General features: G+C 39.2%; 1 protein-coding gene across 2 annotated transcripts in view; it reads left to right on the forward strand.

Annotated features, from left to right (window-relative positions):
• Positions 1-13,510: 13,510 nt before the first annotated feature.
• LOC126109686 (sorting nexin-4-like) overlaps positions 13,511-20,641 on the forward strand; it is a 51,410-nt gene continuing 44,279 nt past the window's right edge. For both annotated transcript variants that reach the window (XM_049914735.1, XM_049914736.1), the window contains exons 1-2: positions 13,511-13,656; positions 17,614-17,720. In XM_049914735.1, the coding sequence (XP_049770692.1) occupies positions 13,582-13,656; positions 17,614-17,720 (182 nt within the window). In that variant the 5' untranslated portion in view covers positions 13,511-13,581. The remainder of the gene's footprint in view (positions 13,657-17,613; positions 17,721-20,641) is intronic.

Here is a 20,641-nt window from a genome sequence, read left to right on the forward strand (position 1 = left end):
CTTTTTTCGCCTTTGCTAGACTAGCATCATATTCTTCAGTCGATAATAGTACTTGCGAAGATGAAAAAACTGACATACGAAAAATTTGTATCCTGTACTTCAGGTGTCCTTTATAGTTGAAGTACAAGATACAACTGCGGTATTCCATGCCAATGTTACTTAGGTCCTTTTTTTCTGGCTAGCACTAGTATCCTATCCTTCAGCTGAACTATATAGATCAACTAAAGAACAGGATACTAGAACTTTATACTGAGAAAAAAACGATGTGTGTACAATTACGATCGAAATATGGATATACGTGGTATATGTCTACGATCTGTTTCCTCTGTACTACATTCCTTTGTTTCTCCACATTCGTCAATGTCTTGTATCTGTGGTGACTTGTCTCGTCATTTTTCGAAGCCGACGGGTTGTAAACCATTCTTCAGTATTCCCAAGGCAGAATGGCTGCTCATGTGTAAGTAGGCTGTTTAGGTTTTTATGTGGGTGACTCCACGTAGCGCTCTATATGAAAATCACTGACTGTGCTGTGTGAAGGCTGTGGCTTGTTTGTATTGTTGGAATATTTGCTATTGCAGTGTTGGGCAGTTGGATGTGAACAGCGCGTAGCGTTGCGCAGTTGGAGGTGAGCCGCCAGCAGTGGTGGCTGTGGGGATAGAGATGGCGGAATTTTGAGAGTGGACGATCTGCACGTGTGTCCATCAGAAACAGTCAATTTGTAAGACTGTATATCATGAACTGATATATATATATATATGACGACTTTTGAATATTATTAAGGTAAATACATTGTTCTCTATCAAAATCTTTCATTTGCTAACTAGCCTATCAGTAGTTAGTGCCTTCAGTAGTTAGAATCCTTTATTTAGCTGGCAGTATTGGCGCTCGCTGTATTACAGTAGTTTAAGTAACGAAGATTTTTGTGAGGTAAGTGAATCATCACAGGTATAAGTTAATGTTAGTCAGGGCCATTCTTTTGTAGGGATTTTTGAAAGTCAGATTGCGTTGCGCTAAAAATACTGTGTGTCAGTTTAGTGTTGATCAGAATAAGTAAAGAGAAAAATGTCTGAGAACGTTCAGTTCTGCTCAGCTGTTTGAATATCAAATAACGTAAGAGGTTTATCACCACAGTAATCCATTAATTTTTCTGAGGGGACGTTTTCAAATGTTGAATGTACTAATAGCCAAACTGTTCCTATAATAGCAACTTAAATATACTTGAGAATTGTCAGACTGACTCACAATAATATTTTCTAAAATGAAGAAACCGAACAACAGTTGCCCAATCAACAGTCTATTATTGCATAAACGACCGGTTACGGAACACACAAATAGTTCCATTATCTAGCATAAAAATTAAAACCAGTCACCTGAAGCCATCCTTCCCCCCCCCCCCTTTTACACTAACCAACCAACTGAATTAGTGTGATTCGGCTGTTTTACATGTATTTTACAATAATTCATGTCTCTTAGTAACTAACGCATGGAACGCAAAATATAACAATGACCGTTAATGAAACTGAAAATAATTAAAAACAAACATTATCTTTACGAAGCATGTGACTGTTTTCTCACCGCTTTGAGCGCTATTATTGCTCCGGCTGCCACACGGTAACGATTTTCGCACCAGAGAGCGTGACATCACTGTATTTATTAGAGCTGTAGCAAACCTTTTGTATTCGGTACTGAGTAACGAATACTTTGGCTGACTCGAAGTACCGAATCGTTACTCATGAACAGGGCTTTTTTCTATAAAAAAGTTTGAGGGTACTCCGACATTGGGTATAATGCAGCAAAAATTACTTATAACTGAAGCATGGGCTTTTAGCCATGACGTCGTCAACATGTCGATCTAAAAAAGAAAAAGGAAAAAAAATAATGGTACCTGACTCTTCAGTTGACTTACAGCTCAAATGAAGCAGGCGATACCGAGAAACACCCACACAAGAGAAAGTGGTATCACACACTTCAGTTTACATCACCTCAAATGAAGCATGCGATTCCCATCAACCCCTGAACAATAAAGAAAATGGTATCGTACACTTCAATTGACCTACAATACACCTCAAACGAAACAGGTTAGTCCAATCAACCCTCCGACATACAAAACAATACAAGGAAATATTACCGAACACATATTTTAACCTTTTCCCACCAAAAGCTGCACTGGTATCTTTCGTATTGCAATAACCACCACGTAAAAATGAAATATAAGATTTACGTCCGTGAAATAAATCTTTGGCACTCTTCCAAGTTCTCATCAACATCGTAAAAAAATTATTTTGTCGACGAAAAAGTTTAGGGGTACGCATCCCCCAGCGTTGCCCCAGAAAAACAGCACTGCTCATAAATACATTTCGTTACTCGTTACCGTATTCCGCGTTCGGCTAGTATCGCTCGGTTCTGCGCGGCCGTTTGCGGAAGATTTAAGGACGCACGCCCGTCGGCGCAGTAGTTACTATTTAGAGAATATAGTTACTATTGTACAAGTCTTGTTGTCGTGCAAATTTAGTTTCATTAATATTGTTTTTGGAATTGGAATATTGTGTGTTAATATTTATTGTGAGGTGAGTAATTTGTATAGACCTTCTTGACGAATTAGACGTGCGTGGCTCTATATGATTTAGATGGTTACTGTCATAAAATATTTTCGATCTTACTTCTTGGCCCGTGTTTGCAGATTAATCCTCGATGATGTGCAGGTCCGCCGCCTTTAACGCAAACACACGTTTTTTTTTAATTTTTGCCAGCTGTAATATCTCTTTATATTCTACTAATTATCCCTGCACAATTCTATGAGTGAATTACGTTTCCTACTTGGCCATCTATATACTCGCAGAATTGATGCGCAAAATAGTACAGTACTATTACTATTCCATGAGCACATCATTACTCTTTGTAATATTCTCTCTGGTGTGTTGAGAGGACTTCTAGGATCTTCTCCGTGCCGAATAGCCGCATTGAATAATTGTAATTTTGCTATCGAGATTATTGGAACAACGAGATTGAAATTATATTGTATACTACTCAAGAAAATATATACTGAGCATTTACATCAAAGGTGTGTAAGGAATTTCATTATATATATATTTGGAAATTTGCACGGAGGTGTCGATTCGTTGGTAGTCAGAAGGTAACTTCCGATGAATTGGAAACGAAGTTGCAATTATTAGATCCAAGAGCTCCATTATTTCATCGGATAATTAAACTCTATCAAAGCAAACTTTTCGCTTGATCTGAGGTTTCCCGACTGACTACGCAGCGCAAGAAAACCAAGACATTTTATTTACACAGGATTGCAGATCTCTTCGAATCATCGAGACTGTGGACAAGGAGAGTCATCGTCCGATTCTGATTAAACAAGCAAAGCTTAATTATAACTTTCTTGAGCGACTGTGATGACTGTGATATGGCTGCTTATGAATGAGATCATTAATAAAATACGAATAACTAACTTTCCTCCTCACCTGCACCCAGATAAACACAATATTAGTTAAAATTATACCAGCAAATGCTTCAGTTTAATGGTTACTATTTGTTTTTTGGTCTCACTGTAATTGGGGTCCTACTTTGAAATAATGTTCAGTATGTTTTTTTAGTTTATTTAATTGATTGAATCATTGACATTATTTTCATTTCGCTGATCAGTTATTTAAAATACATACGTTGTATCTCGCATTTCTAAAAAATTGTTTTTAGCTTCCACATTAAATAATTTAAAACTTACTATTTATTTAATTTCATTACTAAACCCACTTCAAACGTATTCACAAGTATAAAAAATACATCATAGTACCAGGATCATGTATTCGGTACTGAGTAACGTTTACTTTGGCGGACACGAAGTACTGAATCGTTACTCATAATTTCGTTACTCGTTACCGTGCTTTGCGCTCTGTTCTGCTCGGCCGTTTTCGGAAAATATGCGCGCACATCAGCGCAGTAGATGCTATTTCGACAGCATGGTTTCTGCTGTTACAAGCTTTGTTTAGTAAATTTAGCTTCAACAGATATATTGTTTTTAAATATTCACTGTTGATATTTATTGTGAGTGGAGTAATTTACATACGCAATGCGTAATTTCTATTCTACAAGAACCCATTGAAGCGGCGCTTGGACTTATTCACAATACTGTTGAAAGTCTCCTCGAAACTGAATGGTTAGCTCTACCAGAAGTTATCAAAATTTTAAAGCCTTTTAAACAGTTTACAGAAGAAATGTCCTCGCAAACGCAAGTGTCTATTTCAAAGGTGCTAGCAGCCACCGATAGTGTAGAGGAGATATTTTACAGTTTGCATATTAATTTAAGTACAGAAACAGCAAAGAATTTAATAACCGGTTTAAAAACTGTGCTAGACATCCAGTGCTTTCGAAAGCGGCTCTGTTAGATCCAAGATTTAAGAGGCTTGCTTTTAAAGACGAATCTGCTTGAATTCGCCAAAAGCGCATTAAAAACTGAATTGGAACACCATTAGAAGCACAGTTGCCCGAGTCTGTATCGGTTATTCCTTTTGACAAAGAGGACTCAGTCTGGAAAGAATTTGATGCTAAGGCAACGTCAAGCTCTACGACATCATCTGTTAAATTTCAATGAGGCAATGTATGGAAGAAAAGTTGTTAAGTAGGCGTAAGTGTCAGTTAAAATGGTGGCAGGCGTGAACACTTCTCTATCCTGAGCTGTCATGCTAAGCACAAAAATATTTATCTGTCATGGCTACCGTCAGAAAGAGCATTCTGGAAGTCAGGCCAAATATTGTCTGACAGGCAGAGTTCCCTGAAGCTGAAATTCATGGAAAAAATTTTATTTAAAATTTGAATCAAAGGTTTCTGGAAGACATTCTCTGTACAATTGTCTGTTGTATAGGCTACATATTATGTTGATTATTGCACCGTTATCTTTTTGCTAGTGCATTTGCAACAAATTGTCTTTGGTATCACATTACATAATTCAAGATTTACTACTTTTTGTTTTTATTCGGTTGTTAAACCCGCTTCAAACTGATTGAAGTACTAAAAATACACCAAAGTACCAAAATGTAACATATGAATGCGACTGGACTCGATACGAGTTATACGGTACCGTCGGTAACGAAACTAACGAGTAACGATACGTTTGTAACGAGTATTATTGTCTGCAGTAACGAATGCATACGGATACACATTTTCTCGTTACTTTCACAGCTCTAGTCTTTATTAGACAGTTGTTGCGGCTGCTGCACAGAGAGAACTCTGTCAGAGAATAACGCTAAGTGGCAGAGCGGTAATGTTGATTATCTCTGGCCAGTACTATAGCAACGAAAAATAAACAGTATACTGAAACGGCTATCTTGCATCGTCCGAATCCAGAAGCTATCTGGATAGCAACTAGAAAATATTCCTGGAAAGAACTTGCATCCAGGTGAACTCACTGATATTTAATGACTCTATGAACATATCGCACCCTACCGAGAAATGTGGCACGTCAAAACACGGCAATTTTTAGTTTTTGTCACTGAAAAATACGTGTGAAGACGGCAACGTGCCCGAAAAACGTCACATCTCTATTTCGCAATTTATTCAAGTCAGTTTTATTGTACGTTAGGTCAGCTTTCGGTGCGGCAAGAATAGTGTCACTTTAGCGTTGCTACTGGCGTATTTGCATAGGCCATTCGAGAAGAGAGAGACATTCTGAGTTGTGACACTTCATGTATCTGGTAAGCTGAATGTAATTTTTAATATTATTGTGTGTCTGTGTAGAGTGTATCTTGCATTACAATGCCCTCTAGATCCACATGCGTATCTGAAGGAACAGACGATTACAGCTGTTGTAAATATAACGAAATTTCGTTCGTTGAAGCTACAAGGAAAAGAAAAATGGAAATTTCTGCTATAAAGAAAATTCATATTTAATCTCTCTTCTCGGCGAAAAGTATTCCTACATTATACAAGCCCATTTATTATTCCGTCTTTTCGTAAATTATGTTCCTTAAACTGTATCTAATGTTCCTTATTAAATTTTTATAAATTACAATTTTGTATTTTTCCAAGACAATTTTAGTCTTTTTTATTTTTGATTTTAACGTAAGTACTAATTATGCCTGATGGACATTAGAATGTCATTTACAGTAAGTAAAAAAATGCAATTTTGGTGTGGAAAAGTGGCAAAACTATTGAGGGGTCATAACAAAAACAAAAAAGGTTGTTAGAATATCAAGGAAAATGACAACTCAAAGAATGACCTAGTAATAGATTCGACGAATAAAGAACTTCATGCCCATATTACTGGTTGATAGATAATAATGCAATTTACTGCCAAAGTTACTTACCTGAAAGTTAAGAGTGCGTTTGTGGTATTTCAATATAAGCTTTAAGGAATTCTCCAAGTCGATTTATGAGTGTTTCATTATTCTTGCCGGGGTGCGATATAATTATACGGAAGAATTATTATGTTCGTGGTGCGCCACACCACGGTCGTATAAATTAAGGCTACCATTTCATGGGGTATGTGCTTTCATGTAATTTTATTTGTTCCTGTAAGGGTCAGAAATTCACGTACAGCCAACAAAAAGCCTACTTCATCTCAATAACGTACTTAATAGGTAAATACCAAACTGTGACACCGTTATTTGGCGACACAGTTCCATTAAATAATCAACCCACATTGTATTCTCTTGAAATGTTAAATGTATTATAATTACGCCATGCATTATAACATACCATAGTGCTGCCTAACGTGAAAAACATTGGTGTTTTGCGATACGAGTTTTATGGTTCGGCCCCGTGTTCACATCTGTTAGCCAGCTGTAGTTAAATGTGTGATAATATTTGTAGCGCGGCTCAAATGGCTAAACGGCTGCTTATTTCACTTGCTTTTACATTTCCCGTCAGAAAAAAGGAGCCGCTGTTCACAGTGACCGTTTCAATACCATAAGTAGCAGTAATATCTGAATAAATATCGTATTCAATTCCTTCAACTTTATGTTGAAGCTCAGAAAAACATTTCAGATTTATCATCATCACAAAGTAATTCTGCAATAATTTTCAAGCACTTTGCAACATGAAAAAATAAACCCCTTGTCACTGACGACTAAGAGAAGAAAAATGGTATTCAAAAAATAAATTACACTATTCCGTTAACTTACGCACAAATCTATCTATATCAATAAAAATCAACTGCCACTGAAACATAATTTTTGGAAAATCCACCGGAAAAGTCGGGAAGTCGGGAAATTTAATGGATTTTTGAATGAAAATCTCATTGAAATGTGACTGTTTGACAGTTCTGCTGTCACATATTTCATTAAAAAATGTGACGTTCTATTTGACAGGTCTGCTGTCGCATGTTTTCATAACAACGAATTCCGCACTGAATATCGATATTTTGCGAAAATTCTGTCATCGGTGGTGATCATATCTTTGGTGTTGTAAAGACTGGACTGCTATCAGTTCGTCGTGGTAATTTCGTGGGTGCCTTGCAAACACTCATACGTTCGCTAGTAAATAAATATTTCATTCGATCTTCTGGAGACCACATCTTGCGGCGGAAAACAAGTTGGATAAGACCACATTATAGGCGTTTTAATTATTTTCATTTTATACGTCTAGTTCCGTAGGACCAAATTGAGGAGCAAATCTCCAAGGTCATGGAACGTGTCAGTACATGAAATAACAACGTAAAAGTAGTAACAGAGAACATAAAATGTTTATGTAAACGCAATCAAAAATATAATCCAGGAATCAGCTTAATTTTTCATGGAACTCCTCGGCAGAATAGGGTTGACCCGTCAGGAAGGTGGGAGATTATTGAAAATGGGTGTAGCAATATACTGCACGCCTCTCTGCCTAATATTAACTGAGTGAAAGCTGCTAATTCTTGGGAATAAGCTGATATTGTTAACAAGAATGACAGCACTTTTCATGTCGAACTATCACTTACTTCAGATAGCGTTCGAATAGCGAAAATGGTAGCATTAAGTCTTTGAACAAGATCCTGAGCGTGGAATTTCCACGACTGTTTACTAACTGCATATTTACTAACTGCATACCTATAAATTTGAACTGTTCAAGTTCACTATTGATTTGCCAATTCTGTGAAATTGAAACGTCGGGTTTTGTCGTACTGTGTTACGAACTGTACGAACTGAGTGTTACTGTGATTTATCGTTAAATTATTTTCTACAAGCCAGGAACGTATGTCTTGAGCTGCACTATTTGAAACAGTGTCAACACTGCACACATCATCTTAAACAACAATCTCGACTTATGGTCTATGTACTTTGAATCCCAACAATGACTCCGATTACACTATTCGAAACATGTAGACAATAAGAGAGAAATGTGAAACGGTTCTGGAAAGAGCGCCACATCCAAGAACGTGCCATCGCAGTTAAATGATTTAACAAACCTAATAGCCCTGTCTGCGTTGTAAACACATACGACTGACCAGAGAAGCTGATATTTAAGAAAACTATAATTCAGTATACTTACATCGGTACATACACGCAGATCCAGGAAACCCTAAAGAGACGCGCGAAGTAGCCGCGTGGTCTCAGGCGTATTGTCGCGGTCCGCGCGGAGGTTCGAGTCCTCCCCCCGGGCATGGGTGTATGGTGTGTCGTCCTTAGTGTGTGTGACTAGGGCCTCCCGTCGGGTAGACCGTTCGCCGGGTGCAATCTTTCGATTTGACGCCACTTGGGCGACTTGCGCGTCGATGGGGATGAAATGATGATGATTAGGACAACACAACACTCAGTCCCTGAGAGGAGAAAATCTCCAACCCCGCCGGGAATCGAACCCGGGCCCTTAGAATTGACGTTCTGTCGCGCTGACCACTCAGCTACCAGGGGCGGACGTCCTTAGCGTAAGTTGGGTTAAGTTAGACTAAATAGTGTGTAAGCTTAGGCACCGATGACCTCAGCAGTTTGGTCCCATAAGACCTTAACCCAAATTTCCAAAATCCTAAAGCGGATATCTCCTCCATCCACAGCTTCACTTTTCTTCGACCACAGTAACTACGCTAATAAAGGTCCGAATTTCTTTTAGTATAAATTCTCAAATCCCTATATACCTCAAAATAATAACAGCACGAAAACCTCCACAGCACAACCAAATCGAAAAAACAGTTCAGTGACTGACAAGCTATCCTAACAATGCCCCTTGGAGAAAAAAAATGAAATTATTTTTATTTACACGCAATTTTAGCTCGGTAAAATGCGAGTATGCAAGCAAAAGCGTCAGCCTCAGCCCATAAAGGGCCCTATACACGCAACAATCGACCTAGCTTCCGACGGACAAATTGCACGTGGGTAGGCGTTATGACGACCGAGGGACTTTTCTTGTCGGGATGTTGGGCGGGTAGGACCGCCTGAAAACCCATCTGACCTCGTTCGCCCGTGCCCCCCCCCCCCCCCCCCCCCAGGTCCACCAGACAAATTGTGACGAGTCTAGCGCCGTCGTGCCAACTACCTGACGAAAGTTCATGTTTTGTAAATGCGCGCGGTGTTACACAAGGTACAAGGTGTATTTCTGGAGAAATTTAAAGATTGCAGATGTTTGTGGGACGTGTCGTGCGAGGAGTATTGCAAAACAGATGCAAGAAATGAAACACTTTTCTCATTTTTTTAACGATGGTTTCGTGTGACACGGAGAGAAAAGTAGTCAGTTGACCTTCTGTATTTCTGTTTTTTGGTTTTATTGTCGATGCCTATCAGAAATGTAATCTAAAAACAGAAATATCAACGTCCAATGGACGCTAATTAATAAATATTCTGGCTTGTTATCAGTGTTAAATAAGTCCAGACTATGTCCAGGCCCACTGGCATGGAAAGCAGAATGTGCGAGCTTTTCATAGTTCTAACAGTTGCTAAATGCTTCATTTCTGATGTGTCTGTTGCATTCATTAGATGTGTGCCACCACCATGTGTCGTCTTTCTTCTTTGAATTTAAAACGAATTTCTTAAACTAACAGGCCATCTTCTATGCTACATACGTGAATTAATAACGTTTACATGAACATCTTTCCTTTTATTTATTGTGGTTTATTATTAAGTATTTCCTCAGTCAACTTTAAATATGTTACATGTTTCAGGAATCATTTTCGTTAACAATTTGGAGATACAACAGCAATGAATTTGAAGACCTCTTAACTTCTGCCAGTGGCTAGAAATCGTAATGTAGCTAAGAGCCTCATCTTAAAGCTTATAACAGTCTCTCATGACAGCATTCTTTTTCGTTAAGTGTGGTTTGATGGTCAGCTGCTCCGAAATGTATGATTCATTCATTCTTAGATGATTACAAAAGTGATCTGCTTCCAGCTGCTTAAGTGACAGAACGTCGGTGAATTTCTTTCTTTGCATTAGCCACTTCTTTGCCCACAGCTGTCTGGTTTTTTTTTTAATTTTTTTTTTAGCTTTGTGCCTTGTGGTCTCTGAAACCGCCTAGGCAAACTCCTGTGTAAAATTTCTGTGTAAAACCAATCAGGATCTCCTACAACATAAACTCAATGAACTTCAGCTAAACAAAACATTGCAACAGGGTGGCGCTGTAGTCACGGACTAGTGCAGCTGGTTGGGACGTGTGGAGTCTGATACGGAATTGGTTGGTCGGGCGACAGACCGCCCGATAAATTGGTACGTATGTGGGGGGCCGCCATCTAGTTACCCAAAAAATATCAGGAACGAAACGAGACGAAACCAAAAATATTTGTTTTACAGTTCGTGGCACAGAATCTAGCAAATTCTGTGACCCCGCATGGAAATTGTTCTCGGTGCGGACCGCAATCGCCGCACCTCCCGAGCTACACTATCCGCTAAAAATCGAGTGTCTAGCGTGGCTTCCACTGAAGTGCTAGCAGAAAGAAGCGTAGTGGCGATAAATTAGATCTTTCTTCGCGAAGGTATGCAGTATGGCAAATGACGACTAATAGCTGCGTTCAAACCCCAGGCCGGCATCCAGTTTCAATTTCTAGCATATTCAGCACAAGAATTCCCTCATACGAAAGGACTTGTTTCATTGCAAGGTGAACAAACTGTTGCAAGCAGCGTTAACGCAAATTCGACAAAATACCACCGACAAAATAATTACTCACAGCAACGACTTGGAACTTGATAAATACGGCTACGCAAGAAACCACTCCTAACTTCTAGTGCAATGTAACAGCACTAACCATCGCACAAATTACGGAGCGTCCAGTAATTAATGTGAGGTGTTCCAATACCTCCCATCTGACACCTCATCACTTCGAAAAAAGAGCTAGGTACGCAATTTCAATGATTTGCATTTTTTTTCGCAGCCCGACAAATTGTCGGGATAGCCCGTTGGTAAATAAACTACCCATGAGTGCCCGCAGGTACCACAATTGTGAAAACATATAAACGCAAACCATATCTAGTCATCGCTAGCGAAAGCAAGCGCCTGAAAATCACCCCTCCCCCCCCCCCCCACCCTGTTATGATCGTTCGTTATCATATTGATAAAATAGGTAAGATTTCACTTAATATGCTGTTATGGAAAATATTTCAACCTTTTAACTCTTGAACTACGTACGTAATGTTGTTGGAGATTCACTCGTATGTCAAGAAGGTGCACTCATCATTTTACTTAGAAACGCCTACATCTGAAATAGTACTGATTTCACAAATTTCACTATTATATTTCATTTATTTACCTTTTTACTTCAGTGATTAAAAATTAAGCTTGTCTTTGTTTACTCCGTACTGAAGAAACAATGTCCAGTTATCTTAATATAACATTGTCATGTCTAAGTTTACGAAATTCCAATTTTTCCAATTGTTACTCACCAAACAGTGTACTCACACTTAATGTGAAGTAAACATAAAATCGTACCTCCACAACAGCAGACGTAATTGCTTGTACAATACAAATAGGTATTTCGTAAGTATATAGGGGTAACAGCATTTTATTTACGGGAGAGTAGCGGAGATTACATCAGTTATAACAGCACAGTAGTTTCATGCAGTTGAAGATTACTCCAAGCGCCGTTGCTTCTGCTAGGAGGTTGTAATTAATTCCGTCCTTAATTGATCTGCTACCAGACACCGCCGCTAAACAAATAGAAAACTTCTCACTACACAGCACATGGTTTGCGTTTATATGGTTTCTTAAAACTGTAGCACCTGCAGGAACTCCTAGGTCATTTATTTGGCAACAGTTTTACGACAAGGTTAGTTTCCAGAAAGATCTATATAAGGAGAAACAAACCTAACTAGTCATTATGTATGGCTGAAACTGCAGACTCGTGCTACAGCTGGCAGAAGTCTCATGGTTCCACACATTCTTATCCTTGTAACATCTTTCCTTACTTGCAGAAGTACGTAAATGAGTACTTTGTATAAAGTACTGAATCCAGATTGTATTCCTACACTGTTATAGAGGACGAATAGTAAGGGATCAGTATAAGAACTGAAGAGTAATCAGAGTACAAACAACTTTCGTAAGTACGTTACATCATACGACCAATATAGTTTACTTGTGAGTACCACAGGCGTGAATCACGCAGACAGCGGAACAGCAGCCAGTGGAAACCACGTACTAACGCGACAGAAATTTTTCATTATGCTCCTTTTCTGACAACACTCGTAGCGTCGACAGAGAAAAAATTTAAACATCGACCGAGTAACATATAACGTTCATAAATTGCGGTAGGCAGCGAGGAAACTGAATTTCCTACTTTTGACAGTGGCAAGCAGAAGTCTTAGAAGGTACAATATTAACATCTTACGATATTTTCTTCAGTCGCAAATGATAGAAGCAGATTAATTCTTTTACTCCCACCCAGAAACGTCTTACTATAAGTCCTCAGTACTTGCAATTGAGCGTTTCGAGGTACCGTGTTTTTGACAGATCGGAACCACGTTTGATATCCCGCGCCTGTCAAGAGACTAATAAATCGCATTTCCTCAAGTAATGTGTGATACTTTAAAGCCAAGTAAGCAACATATTGATTCATTTGCTATTTTTGAATACTCGTTTTTATTCTGTCGCTTAACTTTGCGACATATGGTGACAATTTGAGCCAAACTTACCTACCTCTTGACAGGACGCACGAACGAAGATACTGTTGAAAAACCATTCCAGCATTCCCAGTTCGGAGCCCTATAAAACAGCACAAAACTGAAGTTTTTAGTCTCTTACACACCAGATACGAGTTCTTTTACTGTAAAATAGAGTTCAGTACTTCATTTTCCACACACAATTCCGTATTTTACCTCCAGTAATGAATTTGTCGTACCAGATGCGGCCATACTGTGCGTGTCTGAGACTAAATGCCAGATACTCCACTCACCCTTTCACTCATCTGTCAGTGAAATTTAATGTCACGAGATTCAACACTTTTTCCCCAGCACTTGCATTTCTTAATTCTATAATAAAACCATGTTACAGTGAAAATGTTATTTATTAGTAATATTTTTTATTTGTATAACCAGCAATGTCAGCCGCGATATCGATCATCAATGGAATGTCTTTGCCGCTTCTGACCTAGATTTACCTGGCGCCTCACGAGCAACATCTCTGGAGTAGCTGTCACTTGCTCGTGTAACGGTAAAGTTTGTTATAGTTTATGGTGTGAATTACATCAAGACAATGGAAGACAAGATTAAGAAAGATTTACACGAGAAAGAAAATGCAAATACCCAGTTAAATCGCCATGAAAAGAGGGTTAGTACGAACCGCAATGTCAAATACAATTTTATTCGTAATAAGGCGCCGAGGGGGGTGTAGCCACAGCAGTGAGAGTAGCACTTTCTTTTAAACTCACTACGAGGACTTTGTAATTTAATGCTGTTTCACTGATAGGAAAAAACGGGGCATGACTTAGAATCGTATACATTCGAAATATGCGTTTGAAATAATTGTATCAGCATTCAATTTGATTTCTTAAATGTAACTAGGCAAACAACAGCGACTCTGTGGTAATGACAAGAATGTACATATATATATATATATATTATTTTTTGATGTAAGAAATGTACGCCTTGCGTTGATGAAGGGTCACATTTTTTTGCAGCTAGTTGTCAAACCCTAGAGGTCAATAGTCGAAGCTCGCAGATTGAAATAAATGAATTATTTATTGGACCATAAACATGACTTGTCACCTGTTTCACCCCAGTATAAAATTAGTTTGTAACACATCAGAATTTCATTCAATTTATAAGAAATGAATACGAGCAGCTGCGTCGTTGCGGATTAGTTATATGGCTTCTTTGAGAAAACTGTAACTCGTGTTCCTCTTCAGAGACAACGCATTAGCGTAATTCCCATCAGAGCACCCATCCGCCGTAAATAATGTTAAATTACGCGTTTTTCCAGCGGTAATACTGCATAGTTTGGATGATCGGGACAATAGTCTTATTAGCAGGCTCTCATTGAATGATATCGAGGATGTGTACGTTTGGATGTTATGGTACATTGTATTATCGTGTACACAGTGTTTCCATTTCGCTTGTGTTCCGGCAGTTACAAAATGGATCCACTTACTACTAGTTTTTGTTGCAATTCTTACCGAGCTCCACCATTGTTCTGAGGTTTTCTCATGCTTTTGGTCATTCAGAACTTATAGGTTAAAAAATGCAAAAGACTAATACTCGTGTATTTGAATTTAACAACTAGAAAGTGCTTATTGTAAGCTAGCCATCCATTGGAAATTGCAGCAACAAGTGTAAGCAAACGAAACTAATTTGTGTGACTGTTCATTAATGAGTGATACCAAAATTCCATAAATTAATGATTTAACAGCCATGTTCAGTCATAAAGTATTTACTGTATGGGCCTCGTGGTGTGTTGAAATGTCATTGAGTCTTGAATGACCCTTTCAAATTATTTATACACAGTACTCTCCACATCATAAAACGTGTGTGTATATGCAGATTACCTGTAGATAGTGTAATAGGCATATACTGGTTGCAGGTGTGTGTCTTCATGTCTGAAAAAGTGTCCCTCTCCCTATCCCTCCCACCCACTCTCCTGGGCATCTCCCAGCCCCTCCCGCTCCCACAATAAAGAACAGTGTTGTGTTGTTTGCTCTGCTCCAGTTATGCAGTGTGTTTGCAACTGAAAGTTAGTGTTTGTTTTTATTTTATTTGGAGACTTGTCACTAGTTGATAAAATTTGCTTCATTGTGTGCATTACGATCATTTAGTGTCAAGAAACAAAATAATCATGTCTAGTATATGCTAGATGGTTGATTGGCTGGTTTGGAGAAGGTGACCAAACAGCAAGGTCATCAGTCCCATCAGATTAGGGAAGAATGGGGAAGGATATTGGCCTTCCCCTTACAAAGAAACCATCCCAGCATTTGCCTGAAGCGATTTAGGGAAATCACAGTATTAAACCTAATAAATCAGGATGGCCAGATGCTGGTTTGAATATTCTAGATGCCATTAGTGCCTGTATAAAATGATACCTCAGGATTATAACGGTTTTTAGAAAGTAGCAAACAGAGTATATGGACTAAGATTTGGATGTATTTTTTTTAATAGAGGTAATTTTCACATAGTCAAGTTTACAGTAACTGTTTGTTTCTGACTGTAATAAGTCAAGTATCACACATAGTAATGGTTCTAGTTTTTGCGAAAGAAAATGGCACTAGGGTTATTAAGGAAATCCAAATTCCGTGGCACACCTTGGTTGATGTAAATCAATACACAGAACTCTGACTTTACAGAGATTAAGTGATGTATTTATTGCAGAGTCTTTAGACCATAGTGGGAAGATGTTTTTTTTCTCATATATGGAAGTTTAGCTATGAACTGGGAAAGTGTACAAAAAGAAAGATTGTCATGATACTTTCAGTGGTTGAAACAAATTGCAATGTTACCTTTCAACTTAACCTAGATGTCGGACTATGGTTGGTAAATACAGACTCAATTCTCATCAAAATCCACGCATAGGTCTGGTAAACCTAAAATATCATTCCCCTTGATGGGTTGCCATTTCCTCTAGACCTATCTACGTACTTCTAGCTAACACAGTTTAGGCCACCATCACAAGAAATGTCATATAAACTAAACATATGACTGTCATCTACTCCTCAACATAGAAAACTGTGTACTTGGCTGGGGTGGCAGCACACTCACATCTTTCTGATACACAGAGAGGCCTGGTAGGAACAATGTTCACTCTGGGATTCTTACAAGTAAAGCACTGTTGCATGCTACTTGGGTGTAAATATGTGCCCTGTATAGTATAAAAACACTGACTGGTGCTTTTGACAATACTCATAACTTATATGATTGAAGCAACAGGGAGAATGCTCATCACTACAAATATGGTTGCCGTGGGTGGCTTGGCTGTCTGGAAGGGACTTCTTGGTATGGTCTGGGCAGCAACTGGCAAAGTGGAAGTTTTGCTGTTGGTTGGTAGATTTGATATGGACAGAGCTACTGATGTAGCCATCTTTGAGGTAGAGGTCAACATCAAGGGAAGTGGCTTTTTGGATTGAGGAGGACCAAATGAAGCAAATGTGGAAGAAGGTGTTGAGGTTCTGGAAGAATGTTGACAGGGTGTCCTCACCCTCGATCCAGGTCGCAAAGATGTCATCAGTGAATCTGAACCAGGTGAGAGTTCTCAGATTCTAGGTGTTTAGGAAGGATTCCTGTATATGGCCCATGAATAGGTTAGTATAGGATGGTGCCATGTGGGTGCCTGTAGTCATACCCAGATTTGTTTGTAGGTGATACCTTTGAAAGAGAAATAATTGTGGGTGAGGATATAGTTGGTCATGGTGACTAGGAAGGAGGTTGTAGTTTTGGAATCTGTCAGGCGTTGGGAAAGGTCGCATACAGTAGCGGTAAGGCCATGGGCTTTAGAGATGTTAGTGAAAAGCAAGGTGGCATCAGTAGTGACAGGGTAGCATGTGGTAAAGGAACAGGAACTGTGGAGAGGAAATGGTTGTATCTTTTATATAGGACAGTAGGTTCAGGCTAATAGGCTGAAAGTGTTTGTCCAAGAGAGCAAAGATTCTTCAGTAACTGCCACAATGGTGCGTCCTGGGTGGTTGGGTTTATGGACTTTAGGAAGCATGTAGAAGGTAGGAGTGTGGGGAGTGGTGGGTGTGAGGAGAGAGATGGACTCTGGGGAGAGGTTCTGGGAAGTGTCTTAGGATTTGAGGAGAAACTGGAGATCCACAGGATTTTGAATGGGGTCTCTGTGGCAGGGTTTTTATGTGGATGACTCTGAAAGCTGGCCAAGCCCTTCTGCCAGTTAACTCTTGTGGTTCAAAACAACAGTGGTGGAGTTTTTGTCAGCAGATAGGACTATAAGGTTGGATCAATTTTTAGGTGGTGGACTACAGTTCTTACTGCAGATGTAATGTTAGCATGCATGTTGAAGTATTTGGGGAATCATCTCTGCTATATGGTGAGTAGCAACTATCCTTTTCATAATATTGCTTGTACATTAATTCTTAATATTAGCCTGAACATGCAGACAGAGACCTCAGAAGGAAACTTCAAATGCGTGGATCAGTTACTACACATGTTGTTTGGAGGTATTGTTATTCAGATCCTTTTTGGGAAGACTGCATATTAAAATAAATAAACTTAATGCAGTAACTTTTTTTTCTGGCAGTTGATATATTGAAAGAATTGTAAAGTTTCATTATCTCCATTTTTGCAGGACACACTTATAGATCACATGGAAATATCTGTAACGGAGGCAGAGAAGAGAGAGAATGGAGCACTCAACATCCGGGACTTCTATACTGTCTACTTAATAGAGACCAAGTGAGTACGTCTGATCGGTGTGTAATATGTGAAACAGTTAGTGTTGTGTTGTCTATTTCTTGAGTTATTTTGCGATGGTAAAATGGTCAGTGACTGAAGGTTGTTTGTGTCTTTGTTACACTGTATTATGTATGGCTCAGTGGATTATAACTACAGATCCGAAGGTCTGGGGCTTCAACTGGAGTCAGTCCTATTGTTTTCTTTTGTTGGTTGTCTTTATTTGACCTCTGGTAATGATTGAATGCCAAGTTGCATCATTATGCAGTCTACATTAAACTATAGTTTCTTCAATAGCTATTTGCAATATACCACTGTCATTTGCAATGAAACTGTTTATTTTTGCTGCAACCAACTACTGAATAGTACTCTGATCACTTCAGAATGTAATAGATGATACAGAACGGATGTCAGGCAGTGATGGGATAAGTCACAGCAGTGAAGTGGTATATGTGTGCCAGTCTGTTGTACTTCATCAGCATAGTAAATGGCTCAGCATAGGGACATGACTGAATGGGTGAAAGAAGCTTTCATGTTTAAAGGTGCCTGCAACTACATGAAGAGCGAAGTTGGTAGATTTGTTGGTGTTGTCAATGACACTCAATTTCAGACTCCATAGCAGTTTCTGCTGTCATTGTATCATTGTTCATCTCAACAAGTTTGTGAGAAAACACAACAAATGGATTTGCAAAAACATTTGGAATTGCGTATCTCACAAGAGGTGTTGATCACTGCAGCACATGAAGCACCACATCTTACAGGACCAAAAACCACATGGGCAGTAGCTGATTGGAGGCCTTTAGTGTGGCCTAACACATTGCATTTTTGCCTCCTTTCAAATTGTGTGATGTGTCAAGTGCATCAACAGCCCCAGTGGGTTGTTTAACTTGCAGTGTGTGGAGGGCGTTCTTCAGCCAGAAGCTGTTTTGGGTGGGGAGTGTACACTGACTTGGGTCCACTCATTCAGCTTTTTTTTTGTGACCTATCACAGATTCCTTCCCTGTTATCTCAGAGTAGCACTTGCAACCCACATTCTCAGTTATTTGCTGTAAGTATTCCAGTCTGTCTTCCCCTACAGTTCTTACTCTCTACATGTCTCTAGTACTATGGAAGTTATTTCCTGATGTCTTAACACATGTCCTATCACTGTCTCTCTTCTTCTTGTTAGTGTTTTGGTTCCTTACTTTGCCTCTAGTATGAAGAAACTCCTCATTTGTTATTGTGTCAGTCCACCTAATTTCTGATATTCTTCTGTAGTATTATATCTCAAATGCTTCAGTTCTCTTCTGTTCTGTCTGTTACCACAAATGTAAACCGGGAAGTTCACTTCAAAATTTTTGATTTCCAATTTGCCCTTCCTTCTACCTCTCACTGTTGAGTATGCTGTGGATGGTCTTGTCTTTCAAGATTATAACAGTTCTGTTCACAGGTCGGTGCACAAACCTTCCTGCTGTGATGTACACTAAGGGGAAATCCGGAAGCGTCTGATCCCACCCGTCTGCTTTGACCAATGACATCACAAATATGGCGGAAACGACCATAAACCATGATTCCAATATGGCGCATATAAAGTCGTTACGTACACATTATCAGGACGAAAATACATCGAAAAACACACACACACACACACACACACACACACACACACACACACACACACTCTTTCCACAAAAAGCCTAACGACACTAACAGGACAAGCGTGGGAAATAAGTGGTTTTTGGGTGGGGACAAACTAAATATAAACAAATTTAGAAACCCACTCCCATATAAAACCACGTAAAATGACGAGAAAAACCGACATCACAAAACTCCCCAAATACCACTAAACACAATATCATCTGGAATCGAACACTTCGCTTGACCTATATAGCTCAACAGCAGCTTCCGATCCCATAAATTAGGACCTAACACTTCCCTTGACCTGTATAGTTCAAAAACATCTCCCAATACCAATACCAACATTCACAGCCACACATTGGGATCGAACACTTCCCTTGACCTGTTATCCTTATGACATCTCCACATACAGCCGTCCCTGGTCCGAGACGCTGGAACTTTAAGTAAGCCTCATTTCTTCACGACTTACTAAACACTTCACGACTTCATCCAAAAATCCGAATAGTTAAAGAAATTTTATTAGAAACAACGCACTGTCCCCCATCATAGCCGACAACCGAAAACTGTTGACCCTGTCAGTCATATCCATACCTACCAAAGACATAAAAAAAGCAATTTACCAAAATTCACACATGACGCCACACTCGCAAACTAAACCAAAAACATCACCTAACACACCACCAGAGAGCACCACCGATCGCATAAAAATGACACCTACAAACATGCCACTCTCACAAACTAAATTCTGCGCCGTCGTGACGTCACACACAACAGCAGCCTTACGTCAAGGGTCAAAGCCGATGGGTGGGGGCGGACACTTAGGTCGACCCCACTAAGGCACCTAATCATGCCTCGACTGGCTTGCTAAATCATCCGACTTTAATCCCACAGAAAATATCTGGAATTATTTGGAATAGCAACTGCAACACAGTAACTGTCAACCCCGTAATATAATAGCTGTACATGATTGTCATCAGTGAGTGGCTTTGTATGGATATGGCATACTTGAAGAATCATGTGGATTATTTTTCTTTGGCATACTTGAAGAATCATGTGGATTATTTTTCTTTGGCATACTTGAAGAATCATGTGGACTATTTTTCTTGTTGAGTTGTGGTCGTTATAAAGAATCTATGCTAGATTACACCATGTTTCTTGTGGTAACTAATTTCCTGTCAAGTGTCGTTATTTCCATATACCTGGCTAGGTGGGCAAACCAACTCCATTAGGTACAAGCCTAGTAAAGCTCTACTGTCTTCAACCCAGCCTTCAAGCTAAGTCCACCTTCACATATTCTGCTGTGTGTT

This window comes from Schistocerca cancellata, chromosome 12 (assembly GCF_023864275.1).
Source record: "Schistocerca cancellata isolate TAMUIC-IGC-003103 chromosome 12, iqSchCanc2.1, whole genome shotgun sequence".
NCBI classification, from domain to species: Eukaryota; Metazoa; Arthropoda; class Insecta; order Orthoptera; family Acrididae; genus Schistocerca; species Schistocerca cancellata.